This window comes from Podarcis raffonei, chromosome 1 (genome assembly GCF_027172205.1).
Source record: "Podarcis raffonei isolate rPodRaf1 chromosome 1, rPodRaf1.pri, whole genome shotgun sequence".
NCBI classification, from domain to species: domain Eukaryota; kingdom Metazoa; phylum Chordata; class Lepidosauria; order Squamata; family Lacertidae; genus Podarcis; species Podarcis raffonei.
The window spans coordinates 81,761,539-81,780,984 of record NC_070602.1 but is presented as its reverse complement, the minus strand read 5'-3'; the positions used below and the strand labels follow the sequence as shown (position 1 = coordinate 81,780,984).

General features: G+C 46.3%; 1 protein-coding gene across 7 annotated transcripts in view; it reads left to right on the top strand.

Moving 5' to 3' along the window:
- The window catches only part of CTNND1 (catenin delta 1), a 56,324-nt gene extending 41,602 nt beyond the window's left edge, over positions 1-14,722 (top strand). For 3 of the 7 annotated variants that reach the window (XM_053398037.1, XM_053397994.1, XM_053398046.1), the window contains 15 exons: positions 1,183-1,646; positions 1,741-1,924; positions 2,729-2,846; positions 3,789-3,942; positions 4,304-4,321; positions 6,035-6,103; positions 7,029-7,156; positions 7,799-7,949; positions 8,797-8,989; positions 9,123-9,237; positions 10,184-10,271; positions 10,702-10,749; positions 11,727-11,818; positions 12,251-12,307; positions 12,581-14,722. In XM_053398037.1, the coding sequence (XP_053254012.1) occupies positions 1,183-1,646; positions 1,741-1,924; positions 2,729-2,846; positions 3,789-3,942; positions 4,304-4,321; positions 6,035-6,103; positions 7,029-7,156; positions 7,799-7,949; positions 8,797-8,989; positions 9,123-9,237; positions 10,184-10,271; positions 10,702-10,749; positions 11,727-11,818; positions 12,251-12,307; positions 12,581-12,592 (1,891 nt within the window). In that variant the 3' untranslated portion in view covers positions 12,593-14,722. The remainder of the gene's footprint in view (positions 1-1,182; positions 1,647-1,740; positions 1,925-2,728; positions 2,847-3,788; positions 3,943-4,303; positions 4,322-6,034; positions 6,104-7,028; positions 7,157-7,798; positions 7,950-8,796; positions 8,990-9,122; positions 9,238-10,183; positions 10,272-10,701; positions 10,750-11,726; positions 11,819-12,250; positions 12,308-12,580) is intronic. The other 4 variants (XM_053398003.1, XM_053398013.1, XM_053398029.1 and 1 more) reach the window with 4 other exon arrangements.
- The last annotated feature ends 4,724 nt before the right edge of the window (positions 14,723-19,446 follow it).

Sequence of the window (19,446 nt, the reverse complement as noted above, 5' to 3'; positions counted from 1 at the left end):
ACAGGGGGTGACTGGGGGTGACTGGGACAGGTTGGGAATCTCATGGCTGAGCCAAGTTTGCAGTGCAGGTCTTGCTTTTATATTTAGAAGGGATCTTGGGGAGTCAAGCCAGCACCCTGCATGAAATGTAAGACCTCCAGAGGTATTTGCAGTCATTTGCTCCTAAGCAGATCTTGGGTGTGTGGTAGCTCAGTTGTGCCATGTCAGAATTTGGTGTCCTTGAAATCTCACCATCTAATCTAACGGGAGTGTCTGCCTGGCTTAATTACTGCACAAAGCGGAAGGCCTGGCTGAATAAAGCACTGGAAGTCTTCTTCTGAATCTTGGGTGTGTTTGGGACAGGAGCAGGTTGGATGACCTACAAAATGCAATGCCTGCGGTTTGACACAGATGGTGCCAAGTTGCCCTCTGGTGGCCAGGCTGCAGTAACATACGAGAAGTGTCTATATCTTAAAGGAGGCGAAAGGTGCTGGAAAAATCCCCAGTGACAAAACTACCTGGGAACTTGCTCACCTCTCTTTAAGAACAACAACCATTTCTTCCTGGGCCCAGCTTAAGCCGCTAGTGTAAGCTGCTGTCATTGTTATTGTCTGCTTCTAATTTCAAGACAATCCCAGCACTTGGGTGCTTGACCCCAAGAGCTTGTGGTTGCCTACGTATCTGAAAACTTGAGCAAGAAAGGAAAGTCAAGGTGATGCAGGGAAAGAGGGCCTTCTTACTTGGTGATACTAGGAAGTTCTGCCACCACCTGTTCCTGGCAGCAGTTCTCAACCTGTGGGTCCCCAGATGTTGTTGGACTACAACTCCCATCATCCCTGAGCTCTGGCCATGCTAGCTATGGGTGATGGGAGTTGTAGTTCAACAACATCTGGGGACCCACGGGTTGAAAAAGGCTGTGCTAGAGGATTGGCTGTTTGGGCACAGCTTTTTGGGCCACACTTTCAGCTTTTAGCATGGCAGCAGTGGGGATGCTATGCCACAACTGGGTCCCTGTGTTATCTTATCCAACCAAGAAATTTAAACAGGTGGTTGGTGATGGTGGAACGCCTTTTTAATCCTTGTCCCGCAGACCTCTTCTGTAGATAGGCAGACCAGCCTGGTTCCTGTCTGTGGTAGTGCAGCTGCTTTGGATGACTGACGAATCCTGAAAGTAACTTGCTTCTCTTCCTCCCTCCTTTGCAGGAGTTACGAGGACATGTTGGTGGATGATTTGGCTAGAGACCAGTACTACTGGGCCCCCCTGGCCCAGCACGAGAGGGGCAGCCTAGCCAGCATGGATAGCCTGCAGAAAGGGGGCCCGCCCCCGCCCAACTGGCGCCAGCCCGAGCTCCCCGAGGTGATCGCCATGCTGGGCTTCCGCCTGGATGCGGTGAAGTCCAACGCCGCGGCCTACCTGCAGCACCTGTGCTACCGCAACGACAAGGTGAAGACGGAGGTGCGCAAGATGAAGGGCATTCCGGTGCTGGTGGAGCTGCTGGACCACCCCAAGAAGGAGGTGCACTACGGGGCATGCGGGGCCCTGAAGAACATCTCCTACGGCCGGGACCAGGACAACAAGATCGCCATCAAGAACTGCGACGGTGTCCCTGCTCTGGTGCGGCTGCTAAGGAAGGCGCGCGACATGGACCTCACCGAGGTCATCACAGGTAATTTCTGGGCCTTGGGAGGGAAGGTGGAGGTGGAGGCATCGGAGCTCTTCCAGGCACTCCTTGACCAGGCAAATGCTTTCTCTTGGCGCAGGAACACTCTGGAACCTGTCCTCTCACGACTCGATAAAAATGGCCATTGTGGACAATGCCTTACATGCCCTCACTGATGAGGTCATCATCCCACACTCTGGATGGGAGAGGGAGCCCAGCGAGGACTCGAAACCCCGCCACATAGAGTGGGAGTCGGTGCTCACCAACACCATTGGCTGCCTTAGGTAAGCTGGGGCTGCCCTGCACCTCCAGGCACACCTGCGTGCTCTGTGTGCTGGAGGCCGTTGATCTGCATGTGAGCTTTAAGCAGACACCTGAGTGACCCTGCTGTAGATGCCTGGCTGATGTTCACGGCGAGCACATTCCAAAAGTTGGATGCCACCACACAAAAGGCCCTGTTCTTAGCAGACATAAGGCAAGCCTGATGTTTGCCACCTTATTGGGAGGAGGCTTTGGTAGAAGTGAGATGAACCATTTAGACTGGACTCTTGGGGCTGAGATTGGTGCCTTCTAATAAACTGGAGGTGCTATAACTTGAGAAGACCACAGAACTCCTGCTTGGCCTTAATGTTGAATTCCTGACTGCAGGTCATCGGAGCAATGTACTCTGGTGTCTGTCCCCTAATTCTGGCTGGGCTAAGAGATGGGCCACACAGAAAAGGAACAAGATGAAGTTGCTGGTCTTCTTGGCTGCTGTGTGTGTGTGTGTGTGTGTGTGTGTTTTGCAGCAGCAGAAATTGGGTGACAGTCAGAGAGGCAGTGTTGGAGCTGAAATAGATAGCCCATGAGGTTTACAATTAGCCTGACTAGGACTGTGTAGCAGGTTGTATGAGGAAAAGGCTTCTGCCATGATGTCTGAAGGTTCCCAGATTTCAAGCCAGGGGCTTGAAATCTCCACACACAAACCCAGCACAGACTTGAGAGTGAAAATGTGGCCTAAATTTAAGCACAGGAAAGCAGACAGGCTTTAACAGTCACTACCTGATAGTGTCTCCATCTTTCTAATGTTTCTTTTTCTCTTTTTGTAGAAATGTCAGCTCGGAGAGGAGTGAAGCCCGCCGAAAGTTGCGGGAGTGTGATGGGCTAGTGGATGCCCTCATCTACATTGTCCAAGCAGAGATTGGCCAGAAAGATTTAGACAGCAAGGTAAAGGGAGTGTGGGAGGAGGTAGCCCTATTCTAGTTGCCACTTGCCCTTCTGGGGGTAGGGAGAGATTATTCTGCACCAAATGCAATGTGCTGTGTTTGCCTGTCTTCTGATTTTCCCCTTTTCTGAGAGCGGCATTTAGGTGGTTATGAGAAGCTTTACAGGGCCTGAGTCAGAGAGTCTTTAATTTTCACCCATACCAGGAACATTTCTCCCATTTTATAAAGAGGAGATTCCCAATAAAGCACATAGATGTATCTGTTTTCTCTTCCCCACCCCAGATCCACCCTTGTAAAGTTGGGCATAATGTTTGCCCCGCCTTCCCTTTTGTAGGGAGCTGCCGCTTCACAAAGTGGTATTCCACTTGGGTCTCTGGGTTGTTTCACAGATGCACTAAGGCAGCTTGTCTCTCCCCACCTCCCCCCCAGCTGATGCCTTTTACATCAGGATGGGGAGCTGGATCAGCTGGTGGGCCAGATCATTAATCCCCCACCAGCAAGCCGGCTTTGACAAAGCTCCACTGGACTGTTGTAAGCAGCTGACTGGTGATTACAGGAAGCCCCTTTGAAGTCTGTTTGCAGGCACAGCTTGGATTCAGACAACACCTGCAAAAGGACAATGTGGGGCTCACGGATGGTGCCCCCCCTCAGTTGCACTAGGCAGTTCCCAACAGGCAACACCTTGGTGCATCTAATCTTGATAGGGCTTGCTGTTAGTGCCCATCAGTGAGGAGAGGGCATATTGGCTCCTGCTCACAGCCTGAATGTGTTGCTGCTGTCAGATGCCCCCCCCCCCAAATTCTTGTCCCAAGGTGCAGAACACTACCGGAGCTCCTGCTTTCCACCTTTCTTGTACTTGCTTATTCTTGTGCACGCAACTCCCTACCTCTTGAATTTCTGTGACCTTGATGCCCATCTTGAGGAACTGTCTGTCTTTTGCCAGCTTGTGGAGAACTGCGTTTGCCTCCTGAGGAACCTGTCCTACCAGGTGCACCGTGAGATCCCCCACGCAGAGCGTTACCAGGAAGTGCCCCTCAATGCGGCCAACAACACCGGTCCCCATGCAGCCAGCTGCTTTGGTGCCAAAAAGGGCAAAGGTAGGATTGCCTTGTTCCCTGCCCAGCCTTGCATAGATGGGGTCAGGCTAGAGGACAGCAGGGAGAGATGTTTCTGAGTGCTGCTTAAGTTGTCCTTGGCCTCGTAAAGACAAGCTGCTGCTTTTCCACTGAAGCGTTCTACAGCTGCAGTAACTTTTCCTGGCTCTCCTGCTCTTTTGTCTCTCAAGGCCTGATGACTGGTCTTTTTGGTGTGTCAATCAAGGTGATGGATGGGGGTTTTCAACTAATTTGTGGCCTGTTTCCCCTTCTCTTTTGCTTTCCTTCCAAATGGCCTGTGAATCCTGCTGGCATCTCTACTCTCTTGCCTCCCTTCTCCCCTCTCCTCCTCCTCCGCCCAAAGACGAGTGGTTTTCGAGAGGTGAGTTGAGCTTTTTTCCCAGGGGGTAGGCGGGGGCGGGACACGCTTGTTTCTATAAAACATGTGACTTCTCAAGCTCCTTCCAAAGCTTTCCTCTGCCCTCCTCGCCGCTGACGCCAAACCTGACCAGTAGCGCAAGCACACAGTACTGTTCTGTGCTTGAAGAATACGTTGCCCTTGCCAGTGCTGAGTTCATAGTCTTGCGTTCTGCTGGGGTCGCACCTAAGAACTCCCTTCAAGGAAAGGAGCACCGGGTGTAGAGAGGACTAGCATCAAATCTGCCTGAGATGGGGAATCTTGTAGGCATCCAGCTATTTCTGGTTTACCGGGTCCTGTCAGGCCCAACCAGCATAGCCCAGTAGTCAAGAATGGTGGGAACCAGGGGTCCAGCAACTTCTAGAGAGTCACAGGCTGGTCTCCCCTGCGCCACAACTTTTCAGATGCAAGTGCAAAATGTGAATGTGACAAAGCATGTTTGGAGATGCATGTATTGTATACGGGTGCCTGTTAGAAAGCTGCCGCTTGTCTGTAATTTTCAGCTGAGTGTAATCTCTCTGTGTGAACTGACCTTTTCTCTTTGAGACATGAAATCATGAGATGTCAGAGGGCGGGGAGAGATAATAATGCCCATGGAAAAAACAGCTAAGTAACCTCCTTGTCGTTGTGCCTGACATCTGCAGCGAGAGGAGCCCTTTCCTTAATTCTCTGTTTCCTGCTGTGCTTGTTTTCCTTTCCTGCTTACTTGTGCCACTCCTGGTCTTTGCGACATTCACTCCTCCCCCACCCTGCAATAGTTAACTTGAAAAAAACACGGCTCTTGAACAGAGTAGATGGTGCAGATTGGGAGAACGCCAGCTGTGCATTATTATGCTCAGTTTGTATCGCCTCCCAAGGAAACCTCCCTCCTGGACCCTAACCAAAGACATTGCATTGACTTGCACGCTGCATGTTTCCTGGGTGCGGTGGTGAAAGTGCCAGAGCAGGGCGTGTGGTGCAACAGCTGCCTGAGGCAGGAGAGCACCGGCCCCAATCTCAATGCTGGTGTGGCGTGGTTAGTGCGGAACAGCAAGAAGTCAGGCCTGTTTTGCGTGACAGCTGTGCAGGGCTCCTAGTCTATGTGCTTCTCTAGCCTTGGCAGTTTTGAATTGAGTAGAGTGGGACCATAGTTCAGTGGTAGAAATCCTGATTTTTAAAAATTCTTCTTTCAGTTTCCAAAAATACATATAACAAACAATTCCCCTATACTCCCACCCCACAGGAAGCATTCCTCGCATATACAATGTACTTAGTTCAGTCAAATGTTAGTAAATTGTTTAGAATAGATTGCATCCGTTAATTCATTCCTGGAATCTCCAGTTAAAGCAAGGGTGGGATGGGGGTGGAAAGAGCAGAAGTAGAGCCTGCTGGATCAGGCCAATGACCCTCTGGTTGCTGCTGGACTCCAGCTCCCGCCAGTCCCAGCCAGCATGCCCAGTGCTCAGGGATCATGAGAACTGGAGGCCAGCAACCTAGGGAGGACCGCAGGTTCCCCACCCTTCAGTAGAAGGATCTCTGGTGGCAGTACTGCACAAAGACTCTGTGACTGGAGATCCACTGCCAGTTATTGCCAACAGTACGGGGATCAGTGTGTTGGTGATGAAGAGCTTCTGGAAATTCTCCCTCTCTCCAGTTCCTTTTCCTAATATTGTTTGTTTGGGTTTCCCTCCCTACAAGGTAAAAAACCGGCAGAGGATCCTTCTACCGATATCGTAGACTTCCCCAAAAGACCAACCCCTGCAAAAGGTAATGTTTCTTACCCTTTTTCTGGGCAAGGGCAATGGCTTGTCTGATTTCCCATAGTAGGGAAGCCTCCCTGCTTAAGACACTGAGTAGCCACAGCTAGTCAGAATAGACAACACAGAGCTAGATGGACAAACGTCTGATCTGGTTTAAGGCAGCTTCTTAAAGGTACCCCTTTCTCACTTTTGGATGGGGGGTGGGCAGAGTAAATTTGTTTTAACTACTTCTCCTGTGTGGTATCTTGTTGTGTGAGCTCCCACATGATCAGCCTTTAATGCAGGCAAAGGACATGAGATGTGCACAGGGTTTGGGTGAAGGTGGGAGATTCTTGAACTTCTCAGCAAAGGTGTGGCACGCAGGTGTGCTGGGAAAATAGCCATTCTTGCTCTGTGGCTGCAGCTTCCTTACGTGAAAGGTAACTGAATAGCATTGATCCAGCAGTGTCTAGATCAGTTGGCAAAACCTATATATATTTATTTTTATATTATTTATTTTTATATTTATATAAAATATATAAATATTAAATTAAATATAAATTAAATATAAATATTAAAAAAAATAAAATAAAATACAGTATGGTGCTAAGGGGAAAATAATACATAATTGCCATCATTTTAGTGCTAGGCAGTGTTGGCACCAGGCAGGTCTGCCACGGGGAGGGTTTTGGGTTTTTTTTAACCAAGGGGGCACTGCTATTCCCCCCCCAGGCCACCACCCATATTGTGAGGAGCTCTTTGGGGAAGAGTTACAGCTCAATGGTAACCATCTTCTTCTCGTGCAGAAGGTCCTGGAGTCATGATCAGTGTTCAGAGCACTGAACTAAATAAACCCAAGTGCATAAGGCAGCTTCCTTTGTTTCTGGTGGGGGGTACCTAAAAGGGAGCTTGGCAGGCTTGACATGAAACTTCCTTCTCTGCCGTTTTGCTAGGTTATGAGCTCCTCTTCCAGCCGGAGATTGTCCGCATATATATTTCCCTGTTGAAGGAGAGCAAAACTCAAGCTATCTTAGAAGCTTCAGCAGGAGCCATCCAGAATTTGTGTGCTGGGCGTTGGACGGTGAGTGGGCCACCCGAGAGAGGCAGGGACTGCAAACTGGGATCTGCCTTCTTCTTTAATTAAAAAAGACCTATCTTGGGCAAAAGTTTGTAGTTAAGGCTGCGGGCAAAGCAGAGAGGCCTCATTGTGCATAAGTGAGTAGGAGTCCCATCTGGTCCCTCCTAGCATCCCAGCACATGTTGAACTCGACAAGCAGGTCCAGTTTAGAAGGCAGCAGCCATGGAAGTCCCTGGCAATGTTCTCTGTGCTCCTTTCATGGCTGCAAGGACCGTCCATTCACGGATCCCTTGGATAGCTTTTCATGTCTAGGCTGTAGTCTCGGCCTGATGGGGAATTTCCGGAGTGGAATAGTGAAGTCAACATTGTGGTTAAGAAGGCATTTGGCAAGCTGGGTGTTAACTATAAAAACAAACAGCTGGTCTCCGCATTGGATTGACTGTGGACTTTTGCTATGGGAATTCCTAAGAAAACTGAGCTCTCACTGTACTAATGTTGTGGGAACGCAGAGGTAAGGCCAGGGGCATTTTGTTCAGGGGAAAAAAATTATTCCTGGGTATGGAGCGCACTTTTTGGGTAGATCTAATAGCTTCTCATGTAGCTCTTTCACTAAAGCCAAGTGTCTTGTGTTTTCTCTCCTTGCAGTACGGTCGGTACATCCGCTCTGCGTTGCGCCAGGAGAAAGGCCTCTCTGCCATTGCGGACCTGCTGACTTATGACAGCGAGCGTGTGGTGAAAGCTGCGTCTGGAGCCCTGCGCAACCTGGCAGTGGATTCCCGTAACAAAGAGCTGATAGGTGAGAGCAGGAAGGGAAGGGACTTTGGTGGATTTCTTGTCCTGTCTCAGCAGTTGGGTGTGGGTAACACTTCGGGGGGGGGGATCCTTTCCAAAACACATGCTAGCTGAGTTATGCCAAGAATCGGCCAAGCCAAACACAACTCATGCTGCTTCTTGAAAGATGCTCAGTGCCAGGGAACGCACTGGTGGTCAGGGTCCCTGTGCCCATAGGCAGTAGGATAATTGTTTGTGGGTTTGTGATCATTATTGATCAAGAATCATAGTAGAATATTGGAAGGTGGAGGTTGGCGAGAAAAGCCTTTGCCAACCTGGTGCCCTCCATCAGCCCCAGTCAGCATGGCCCAAGTTTAGGGGTCCTGGGAGTTGGAGTCCATCCTACAGCCACTAGAAGGCACCAGATTTGGGGAAACTGGCATAAAGTGATGCAAGGTTCAAGTGTTTTGAGGGTTTCTAGGCTTCTCCAGTATATATCTATTTATATAAACTTCAATTTCCGTCTACAACAAACAACATGGCTCCAAAGTAAGGGTTGATGGGAGTTGTAGTCCCAACAAGAGCACTAGCATTTTGTTATGGCTTCTCCTGTCACCTAGCTAAATGAGGCTTGGCTGGCAACTTGCTCTGCTGGGTGAATGAATGAAGTTCTGACAGTTGCATTCTCTTGATCAGCTGAGAACAGAATCCTCCCTCTCCGCTATATTCAGCCTGTGCCTTATGTCAGTTTCATGGTAGGAGAGCCTTCGAGGTCTAAAAGAGTGTTGGGCAATTCTGCTTCTGTCTTCTGATCACTTCTGTTTATATTGTTCTTTTCCCTCTAACCAACTCTGATCTTCTCCCTTTCCTAGGCAAGCATGCCATCCCCAGTTTAGTGAAGAATTTGCCAGGGGGACAGCAAACGCCGGCTAAGAACCTCTCTGAAGATACTGTGGTCTCTGTGTTAAATACCATAAATGAGGTCATTCTGGATAACTTGGAAGCAGCCAAGAAACTGCGGGAGACGCAAGGCATTGAGAAACTGGTGCTGATCAATAAATCTGGGTGGGTGCAGCTCCCAAGGGGGTTAAGTAGAGGGTGCCTGCACAGATTCCTACAACCCCCCATCCTTCTCTTGGGAAGCTTATGGGCTGGGCTGTTTGTTCTTTTGTAATAATCTTCTGTTCTCTCCTCCTAGGAACCGCTCAGAGAGAGAAATCAGAGCAGCTGCTCTTGTACTGCAGACAATCTGGGGGTATAAGGAATTGCGGAAGCCACTGGAGAAGGAAGGATGGAAGAAGTCTGACTTCCAGGTATCTGGGAGTTAAACCAGGGGTGGAATTTTCTGAAAACGCCAATGTTGAGCTTATCCACATGGATTTTTTTCTAATCCCCGCCTCACTCGCCAAGAAGAGAGTTCTCCCCACTTCAGTTCCACTAAAAACACAAACAATTCTCGCATGTTATGCAAAGTCTTAATATGTGTACAGACGTACACTCTAAGATTCCTAAAGTAAACAGCACATAAACAAAAAATACTGCACTGCATATAACTATACAAATACAGTTATATTAACATACAAAATTATGCTGCAGAAATATAGCACAACGTGTGTTTTGACTTTTATACGTGTGACGGTGGGTTTCAACAAATGAGCCCCCCATCAGCAGAAAGGCTTTTGCAATGGGGGGTCCCCACACGCCCTCCTAATTGACACTGGAGAGGTCAGGGGAGCCCCCAGAACAGCATGTGGGGGAGGAGAGGGGGTGTCATTTTGACTGGCAAGCAGAAATCCTTCCCCCAATCAAACACTTGACATAGTGCAATGTTGTTTCTTTTGTATAATTTTGCATATAATTGGACTGGGTTCAGGCGCTTGATGCACAAGGGTGGTCCAGTGTAAGAGCAAAGCTTGATGAGGTCAGAACTGCCAAAATTATGTACAAATCGGTTCAAAATGGATTCCTCCCTCGTCCAGCGTTCTCACCTCTACTCCACACTGTGTCGAAAGATCAAAGGGTGAATCCAGCCTTTCAGTTGAAGGCCTAGGTTCTCAGGGCAGGCTGCATTCAACATCTGCGAAAGCTTGTTTCTGCAGCCCTGTCCTCTTTAATGGGTGTGTTTGTGTTGTGTTGGGGTGCACCCAGAGCCCCCATGGATGGCAGCCTATGCTTTGAAGTGCTGAGGAAATACTTAGGTAGCTAGGAACATCAGCACTAATGGCAGCTTAAATATACCGGCTGGTTCCTTCTTTTCAGGTGAACCGGAGTAACAGTAATCGAAGCCAGGGTGGCAACTCCTTTGATGACAGCACCTTGCCCCTCATTGATAAGAACCAAAAAGGAGGTAAGTGCAAGATTAGTTGTAACTTTTAACATGATATTTATTTTGTTTAAGACACTCTTCATTATCACTGAGCTGCAGCAAGAGCCCATTAGTCAAAGAGCAAGTTAAAAAAAAAGAGTGAATGCATTTGTTTTTTGAAAGGGTGGCTTAGTGTTGCAGCAACACAAAACGTCATCATTCAAAACTGTTGAAAGTTGCAATCTGTAGAAGGATTTTAAGAATATTAATATTTGCTCCTAATCAGTATTTCTAGCATGGTGAAAGGGAATGACCAAAATTGCTAGCAGGCTTTCTGCTGGTGGGAAACTTCTGTAACCTTAATTGAATGGCTTACACTTAATGCTGCTATAGATAAGACAAGTCCCACATTAGTCAAAACAAGGAGCAAGGACTTTGTTGCTAACTGCTCTGATTTTTATATTCTGTGCAGACAAGAAATCTTCTCGAGAGGAGATCCAAATGGGCAACATGGGACCAGGTATGGGAAATTCAGTGGTAAGAGAGAGGTAGAGATTGATTGATTGATTGATTGATTGATTGGTTGGTTGATTGATTGATTGATTGACTGATTCATTCATTCATTCATTCATTCATTCATTCATTGCTGCTGGATAAACTCCAGCACCCTTCTGTGTATAGCTGTGCAGTGTTCTAAACCTGTCTCCAAAACCTAGTGGGCCACAGGTGCTTTGTCATCTAACTCAGTCCTGTACATGTGAACACACCAATACATAGCCAGTCCAGCTATGCAGATGCTGTGCTAGGTTCTTGCCAGTGCTGTCCATCAACCCCACAGAGGTAGCTAATCCTCCTGCTACTTAGTAGCTGGAAGTCTAGCTTTGCTAAGAATAAAGCACAACCAGTGCTGTTACTGGTAAGGTAAGTTGAGTATAGTTTCTCTGGCTTCAGTGTGCTTGTATCCTGCTAATAAAACGCAGTAGGTAGCTGCATTAGGGGGATAGCCTTGCTTTTATGTAGGCAATCAGCCAATGATAGATCCCTTCTAGGCTTTCCAAAATGAAACAGGATTCATCTTTCCCCTCTAGATGCTTACAGCTAATACATTCTCGTTATCTTCAGGTTGACACAGCTTTTTCAGAAACTAAGGCTGGTGTATGTCTCTCTCCCTTAAACTAGCGGGCTTATTACACTCTAGGGTGTCCCAGAGCTAGGCAGCATTGTGGTGAGTCCTCTTTTCCCCCCCAGTTCCATTGAGCTAGCTAGTAGGGAGAATACTGAGTGGAGAGAAGAATGCAGAGGGAATGATGGTCTGTGCTCTGTGCACACACGTCTTCTCATCTGTAAATCAGCAAGGAAGGAGAAGATGATGCTTGTTCCCTGGCTGGCTGGGGAGATGTAAGTTGACTCTTGAAGCAGAGGAAGGGAAGAGTGTGTCCTTGCTTACCTTGGGCCCATGTGATGTTTCCTCATATCAAGCCTTCCTCTTCATTTCAGACAATTACTCTACACTGAACGAGCGGGACCATAATAGGACATTGGAACGATCTGGAGAAGAAATGGAATCTATGAAGGGAGCCCCACTGATGGTAAAGACTGGGATATGCCCATTGAGGGAGACCTCTGGGGCATAGGTGTTTCTGGACATGGGTAGCAAAAAAGATGGGGAGAGAACAAGAGAAGCTTGCTGTCCAAGCTTATTTTGTAGTTTATATACCCCTTGACAGGTTTAAAGACAAACAAAACCCTCAAAGCTTAGAAGACCAAGGATTTCTAGAACTGAATAATGCATTGGGAATAGTGTTGCTACAAACCATCTCTCCCCGCCCCCACACCAGTGTGTTTTGGGGGGCTGCAGAGTTGTTAACTAAACACGTAACCCATGTCTTTGTTGACTATTCACACCTTCAACTCAGCCTCTCTCTCATTTTCCCCAGTGACTTCTCAGTTAGACTTCTTGCTCCCTTTTCTCCCCTTCCTACATAACAACCCGTCCTTACTAACAATGTGTGTGTCTACAGCAGGAGGAAGGGCAGGAATCCTATGCGGAGAGTGATGCGTTGCTTTATCCTCCTATGGTATGTCCCGTGGCTTTGGTACTCTTCTGCTTCTGTATCCAAAAGCAGGGGAAAGGGAAATATGGCCTGTTCCTCAAATCAATAAATCAAGCATTTGCAGGGGCAAAATCTGGGACGTTGCTTAACAATCCACTTTTCAGAGACCCGCTTCACTGAGGACACTTGGCGTTTGGATTGTTTGATTCCATGCCTGCTTGCTCTGTATAAATCTTCTCCTTGTTGCCATTGGACTTGTGGCTATGTTAACCTTGGCTTTCTTGTCTCTCTCCACAGCAGAAGATCTAGAACTGCCACCATCTGCCTTCTCTGTTTTGGGTTTATAACATACTTTGTATAACACTTTGTGGTGAAATGGACTGACTCTCTCTCTTTTTTAAAAATCTCTTGGGCACACAAGTCCAGCCACCCAGCGCCAAATGACTGGCCCCGCCTGAGCCCACAGAGCCTCACACCTCCCTGTAGCCGGCTGCGCCCATCCAATTCCCTGGACACTTCTTTTTGTCTGTATTTTTCAAAAGTGCAGCAATTCCTGAAGACCAAATACCATGGATCTCACTCAAGCAACTAAGGCAGAACACTATGAAATTACAAGCTTCTCATCTGCAGCAGATGATGGAAGCCCCGTGGTGCAGATGGATCTCAGCTGAAAACCTACCATACTGGAACTAGGGTTTTTTGTTTTCTTAAATGCAGTGTCTTCTCTCTCCATGGAGAAGAACTCAGAGGACCAGTCTCCTCCTTCTCTTAGCCTATAGAATATATTTTTGTGTGTGATTCTTTTTTTTCTTCCTTGCAACAAAGGATGCTGGAAGTACTGGAACATTCCTGGTGGTGGTAATGGTGGTGGTTTGGGAGGGAGGGAAGGGGGAGGGGATGACAAAGGAGGGACAGCTTGTGGGTGACTGCCATCTGGGCCATCTGGATGCAAGATGGCCTTATAGAATATCTCTTTGAGATGACAGCCCTCTGTATCCTCATAGGCTGAGGAAGAATGTGTGGGTTTGCATCTGTTTCCTCCTGTTTTCTTGCTTCTTGGTAGTTTTAATCTGAGAGGGATTAAATCAGCGCCTAGGAAGCTATTTATTTGTGGGAGAAGAGCAATTTGGGGTGCAGGGGGGTTGAGGGAAAGGTGGAATTGGACCAGAGTACGTTAAGTGAAAGTTGGTGAAAGGGACGGAAGTCTCCCTACCTAGAAGCAGTGATGTTGGCTGTCGAGAGCAGAGGAACCACATGGGCTGTCTCTGGTTTTGGGGTTGCCGGTGGGTAGTTTTGGCTTAAGCAGTGGGTGCCTGGGTTGGGCTGCAAAAAGTGCAGAAGGCTGTTGAAGTTGGGAAGCTGGGTGATGTGGAAAGTTTGTGAGGGAGGGAAGACTTGCTGTAAATATTGTCCAAATCCTCCCATGCAGGCAGGGGAATGAAAACTCTTAAATCTGTCACTATGTACACGTGCCTTTCTTCGCCACTGTGAAAAAGCTTTGTGCCCTTGGTAGTTTTGTGTGAGAAAGGCAAAAGGGCTTGGGCTGGGGAGATGGATATTTTGGCACAGAGTTGCGCTCCTGCTTCCTCTCTCCCTCCCTCCCTCCCTCCCTCCTTGAAGTAGAACCAGAATCCTAATTGTAATTGCCGTGGTGCATCCTAGTTGAGTGAGAGAGATCAGGAATGAATCTGTCAACCACCTAAAGGGCTCATGGGTTGGGGAGAGGTGTGAAAGCATGGTTAGGCGAGGGTTATGCTGTGCACCTTAATAGCTCACCTGTTTGGGGGAGCAAGAGGAACTTAGAGGGTCTGCTTACAATCTTTGTCCTAATCTGCAAAGCAGCAGTAAAGGGGACAATAGTGACTAGCTCTGGGCACCATATTGGTGACTCCCACCTTTCTTTTTTTCTACGGAAGATGACTGCAGTCTTTCCCTCCCTCCTCCCTCCCAGCCTCCCAAGCTCTGCCTCTGCCTAGTAACTGGAAGGAACTCTGTTGCCCTCAACTCCTGGGATTCTCTCCACACTAACAATCCACATTGCACAAGAGGGGGTGGGGGAAGGCCTAAAGTGGACGATTTTTCGGTGCCTCTGATATGCTCCTATCCCAGTTTTTCTTTCCTTTTTGGGGTGTGTGGGAGGGATCAAACATGCAAATCAGCCTTCTGAGGGAGGAGTCACTTGACTTTTTCTAATGTAAAACACTATTTCCTTTTTTATTTCCAGATAAACCAAAAAAAGCCCCTTCCCCACTGACCAATTCAATGCTGTAAGAGGGACTAATAATTCACTGACTTCTTTTGTTTTGCTTTTCCTTTGCACCCCTGGGGGAGGGGAACATCCTGCTGTTCCTTGAGTCCTGTGCTCACTCTGTAATGCTTTTAAAGTGAAATGATTTTTATATAAATAAAGTTTTAAAGTGTGTATTTGTTAAAATGGAATTGCCTTCTCCAAATATTGTTGAGTCTGTCATTTGTTGTCTTCATATGTGCTGCAGATGAATATCCCTGAATATTCACCAAATCAGACTGGATTCACTTGGCAAGAGTCAGACAGGCTTCTTCAGGGGAATTGTAGCTATAAAGTTAACCAGAGACCCTGAAATGTCTTCCCAGTGAAGATTTTCCACAGACCATCCACAGTATAGTGCCAATCGTCCACCTCCATCTACATTGCAATGAACTAAACTTTTAAACCTACCCAGTAAACTTGTCAGTAGGATGATTTCCTGTTTTGAGAGTGTCTTGTTCTTCTTCCCTCTGAGCCAAGAGTTAGAAGGTTAGGAGGTTTGTTTTTTTAAAAAAAAATAAACTATTAATTTTTAAATAAAAGACAAAAGTACTGTAACATCAAACATACTGATTCAAAGGGTGGGGGAAAGAGAAATACTAGGATGGATTACAGGGAAGGGAAGAAAATGGAAAATAATATCTTATATTAATTCATGCATCTTTTATCATCACAAGCAGCAACATCAAGAAATCACTTTCTCAGTATTCTAAAATATATCTTCTCCACAAACTTAATTGGACTATTAGTGGTCTATGTTCTCTAGTTGTATTCACGTATGTCAAAAATTTAGCTCAAATAGCATAAAAATGATCTGATTTAGATCCTCCCCTACTTAACTTTTTTAAATTTGTGAGATGCTCAGAGTTACCTCAGACTCTACCAAGCCAAACAACCTAGGGAGGTGAAAAAGATTTCCATTGACTGGCTATTGACATTCTTGCTTCCCCTAATAATAGAAAATGAAGGGGCAGCAGTATTGCAGGATCACTAGAGAAAGCCCACTGCCTGCCCACTTGCCATGAAATGCAATGGAAGGTCCAAGCTTCTGAAAACCAGCGTTTCCTCCCTTCCTTCCTTGCCACCATTTCCCCCCCAACAGATGCTGCAACTTTGATGGATAATATGAACATGAAAAACACAGAAAGAGAAGCCTCGTGCGAATGAAAACAATGAACTGGAGTTTTGTTTAGTTCTTCAAAAGATGAAAACAGGAGTTTTGCCAACATTTGCTGTCTCTTGCAACCAGAGGGAAAAAAAGGCAGAGGTTTGAGATCAAAAGCAACAAACCTATGATGGCGCAAAAAGGCAATTAAGAAACCAAGCTAGGAGAAGAGGGATCAGCAAAGAAATCTTGTTTCTTCCCGCTTACCGTTTCTGTAGTGGAGTTGAGAACTTTTAACATGAGAGGGCTGGTTTGTTTGCTTACTTCACAATATACCTCCTAAATAATTGGAAATAAAGCACATAAACATTTGCTAAATCTTTAGCTTGTCAGGGGGATTGTTTATGTTCTCTAAACTTCCGGATCCTTAACTGCCCAAATATCTGAATTCTAAAGGCTTGATATCCAATACAGTGGTACCTCGGGTTAAGAACTTAATTCGTTTTGGAGGTCTGTTTTTAACCTGAAACTGTTCTTAACCTGAGGTACCACTTTAGCTAATGGGGCCTCCCGCTGCTGCTGTGTGATTTCTGTTCTCATCCTGAAGCAAAGTTCTTAACCCAGGGTACTATTTCTGGGTTAGCGGAGTCTGTAACCTGAAGAGCCTATAACCTGAGGTACCACTGTATTTACAAGCCACGCAATGGGCTCCTCCTAAGGTCTTAGGATATCCTGGGAGGGTGACTTCAAATGTCAGATTGAAGAACATAAGTGGGATCAAATTTGGATAAATGCTTCATTAAAAATTACCTCCTAGGATTCAGTAATCCGCTCTAAAAATGATACTAGGGTGGATGTCCTCTTTCTCAATGAAGTAATAGTTCCACTGCAGATCTAAAAGGTCCTAACCTTTTAGGTATCTGGAGGCAACCCACCAAATATGTGAAAATCCAGATGGAATGCCCCAGGAGCATAGAGAACTTTCACTGCAGATTCTACAGGAATAGTACCATCAAAAGTGTATTAATTAGGATTACATTTGTGTGTGAAGCAGTGCCCTGGAAAAGAAAAACCACTGCTGCAGTGATACATGTATGTACATATTGATGTGACACGAAGCATCTATTATTTATTATATTTATTAGTTGCAGGGCTGGCCCAAAATATTTTGGCACCTGAGGCAGGCCCCCAAATGGTGGTCCCCCTCCCTGCCAGGGAAGGAGGAGTGAAGGAAGATCTACATCAGGAACAAGTGGGGAAGAAATATCAACATTGGGATCTGCCCAGGTGGATCCTGTTACCTCAGGTGGTGACTTCACCTTGCCTAATGGGTGGGCTGGCCCTAATTAGTTGTTGTTTTTACAAAATTGAAACTCAAATTGACTTACCAAAAAGCAAATAAAACAGGTATAAAACACCACTTTGAATCTATTGTGTTGGTGTGAATGTGACCATTTGGGCACAGCGTTTCATATGTGGTGTTCCAGGATACTGGCAAAGATTCTGGCCAAGAATCTTTCAAGATATCACTGCTATTCTGAACCAGATAGGTGGGGGGGTTTTTTGGACCCAGGGCTCAAAGTCTACATCTGGGCTGTCATGCAAAGATATAATTCATTTTCTACTAGCTGCCACAGGACTGGGAATTGTTCACCAAGTTGATTGTAAGGTGCTGGTGGGTGGTTCTTTTATTTTTTAAAATTTTTATACCGCTCTTCATCAGTAGATCTCAGGACGGTTCATGGCACTAGCTGGAAAATTAACACAAAGCCACTGTGCTCTTAGAGGAGAGCACAGTGCTCTTGCATCAATTTGGCTCCTTTTTTGCATTATGTGATTAGTCGGGGAGGTTTCATTAAACCTCTGGATTCCTACAGAACATTTTGGCTGGACTTATCACCAAGGCACCTATTATTTTAATATCTGACTGTTGTCCTGTGTTTTATCATGAACTTGTGGCCCTTTTTATCATATACCCTCTGGCGCAATACTCCTATGCATATTGTTTTTTGTTACATGATTTTTTTCCTGTATTACTGCTGCATGCATGGATGGATGATTAATGTGTAACGTTATAAAAAGCAAATATTAAAAGTATAAACCTCTATATTGGATAGTGCCTGTAAGGAATAATCCACAAAGCAGTTCAGAAAGTGCTTTATGGTCTTTGTTACTGTTTTCAAAAGTCTGTGAAAAGATAAATATTTATTGCAGAACTACTTAGGTAGATCCCTGCCCTCCTTTTTCCCCTTAAAAAAAATGAAGAACCAACTTTGAGCTATCCACTTTCTCATATCAATATCCTTTCACATCAGGAACATTTTCTTTTTGGAAATGTATGCTCCCCTGTGTAAATCAGTGAGCCATATTCCTCCTTCACTCTGTTGTTCCATTTCCATGACTTTCAAGCTACCCAAAGCATGATCAGAACTAAGACCACCAAGGTCATAAGGGAGGCATTGAACTATGGAAGCAATAATAATATTTCCATCATCGGGCCACAGTGTGGTGGTATTGTTATATCAGAAAATCTCACATAAAACTACAGAGGTGGTGTCTACTTTCTTTCAATTCACTGAAAGAGAGAAAACAGGACAATTTACCCCCTTTCCACATCTCAGAATTGAAAATGGGATGGGGACATATCTCCAGATGATTACTTGGATGATTATTACTCAGAACCCAGATTATTACTCAGGGGACTTGTTAAGTTTTTGTTTCTTCAGTAAACAAGGTCCTGGAGTTTATCACTGTGATGATCACTGTGTAGAAAGAGGAAAGGAGCATAGGAAGAAGATAACTTCACTAAGGGCCCTCCAATGCGTGCCAGCACCTGCAGAGAGTGGGGTGGGTGGGTTGTGGGGTGGAAAGAGACTGGATCAACCTCTATCTGTCCATCCTGTTGAAGGGCAGCCATGGTATGCAGCTTTCAGGATGGGTAGGAAATTGCAAAAAAATACAACTAGCAAGCATAGGGCTAGTTAGTGCATGAAGGGGTAAAGGACCACAGAGAGTTATATTGCTAAATAGACTCAGCTAGGTCACACCCCCTCTCTTCTGGAGAGGGAAGAAGTGAAGTCTTTCCATCATGCAACAATACGGTCATGTGTAAGCTTGCTCCCAAACTTACAGCACATGCCTGGACCTCTATTCTGGACTTTCTACCCAAGAGTGTTATATGCCTGTATTAGCCTTGCTGCTGCAAGGCACAATGCATGATTGAGACCTTGAATCTGTAAGTAAGGCATTTTAAACTTACTCAGCAGTGCGTAGTCGTCTGATTGCAGGAGGAGTAGAACGTGGTCAGCTGCTGTGTGTAGCTGAACAGAATAAAAATGGTGCAACAACCTGTATTCCTAACATTGTACTACAGCTTAACTCTGCTACCTGGGTGCTCTCTCTGTAGGAGAGTGCACAATGCCCCACATTTTGAATCCAGGTACCCAGCTGGTTTCTTTTGTTGCTCACCCACACATGTGGGCTCACAAGGATTCATATAGCTTAGTCCGTAGAGCATGACTCTCTTAATCTCAGGGTCTTAAGTTTGAGCCCAACTTGGGCAAAAGCTCCCTGCATTGCAGGGGGTGGAACAAGATGACCTTCATGGTTCTTTCCAACTCTACATTTCTACGATTCTAAGACCTATTTAATTCTCCCACAGGAATTTCCCTGCATGTTTGCAGCCTTCAGGGGAGCCTGCACACAAAGCCTATCACAGAAGGCCTCCCCCCCAGTTGGTTTGTCCTCCTTAAGTCAGGCAAGACCAGCCTC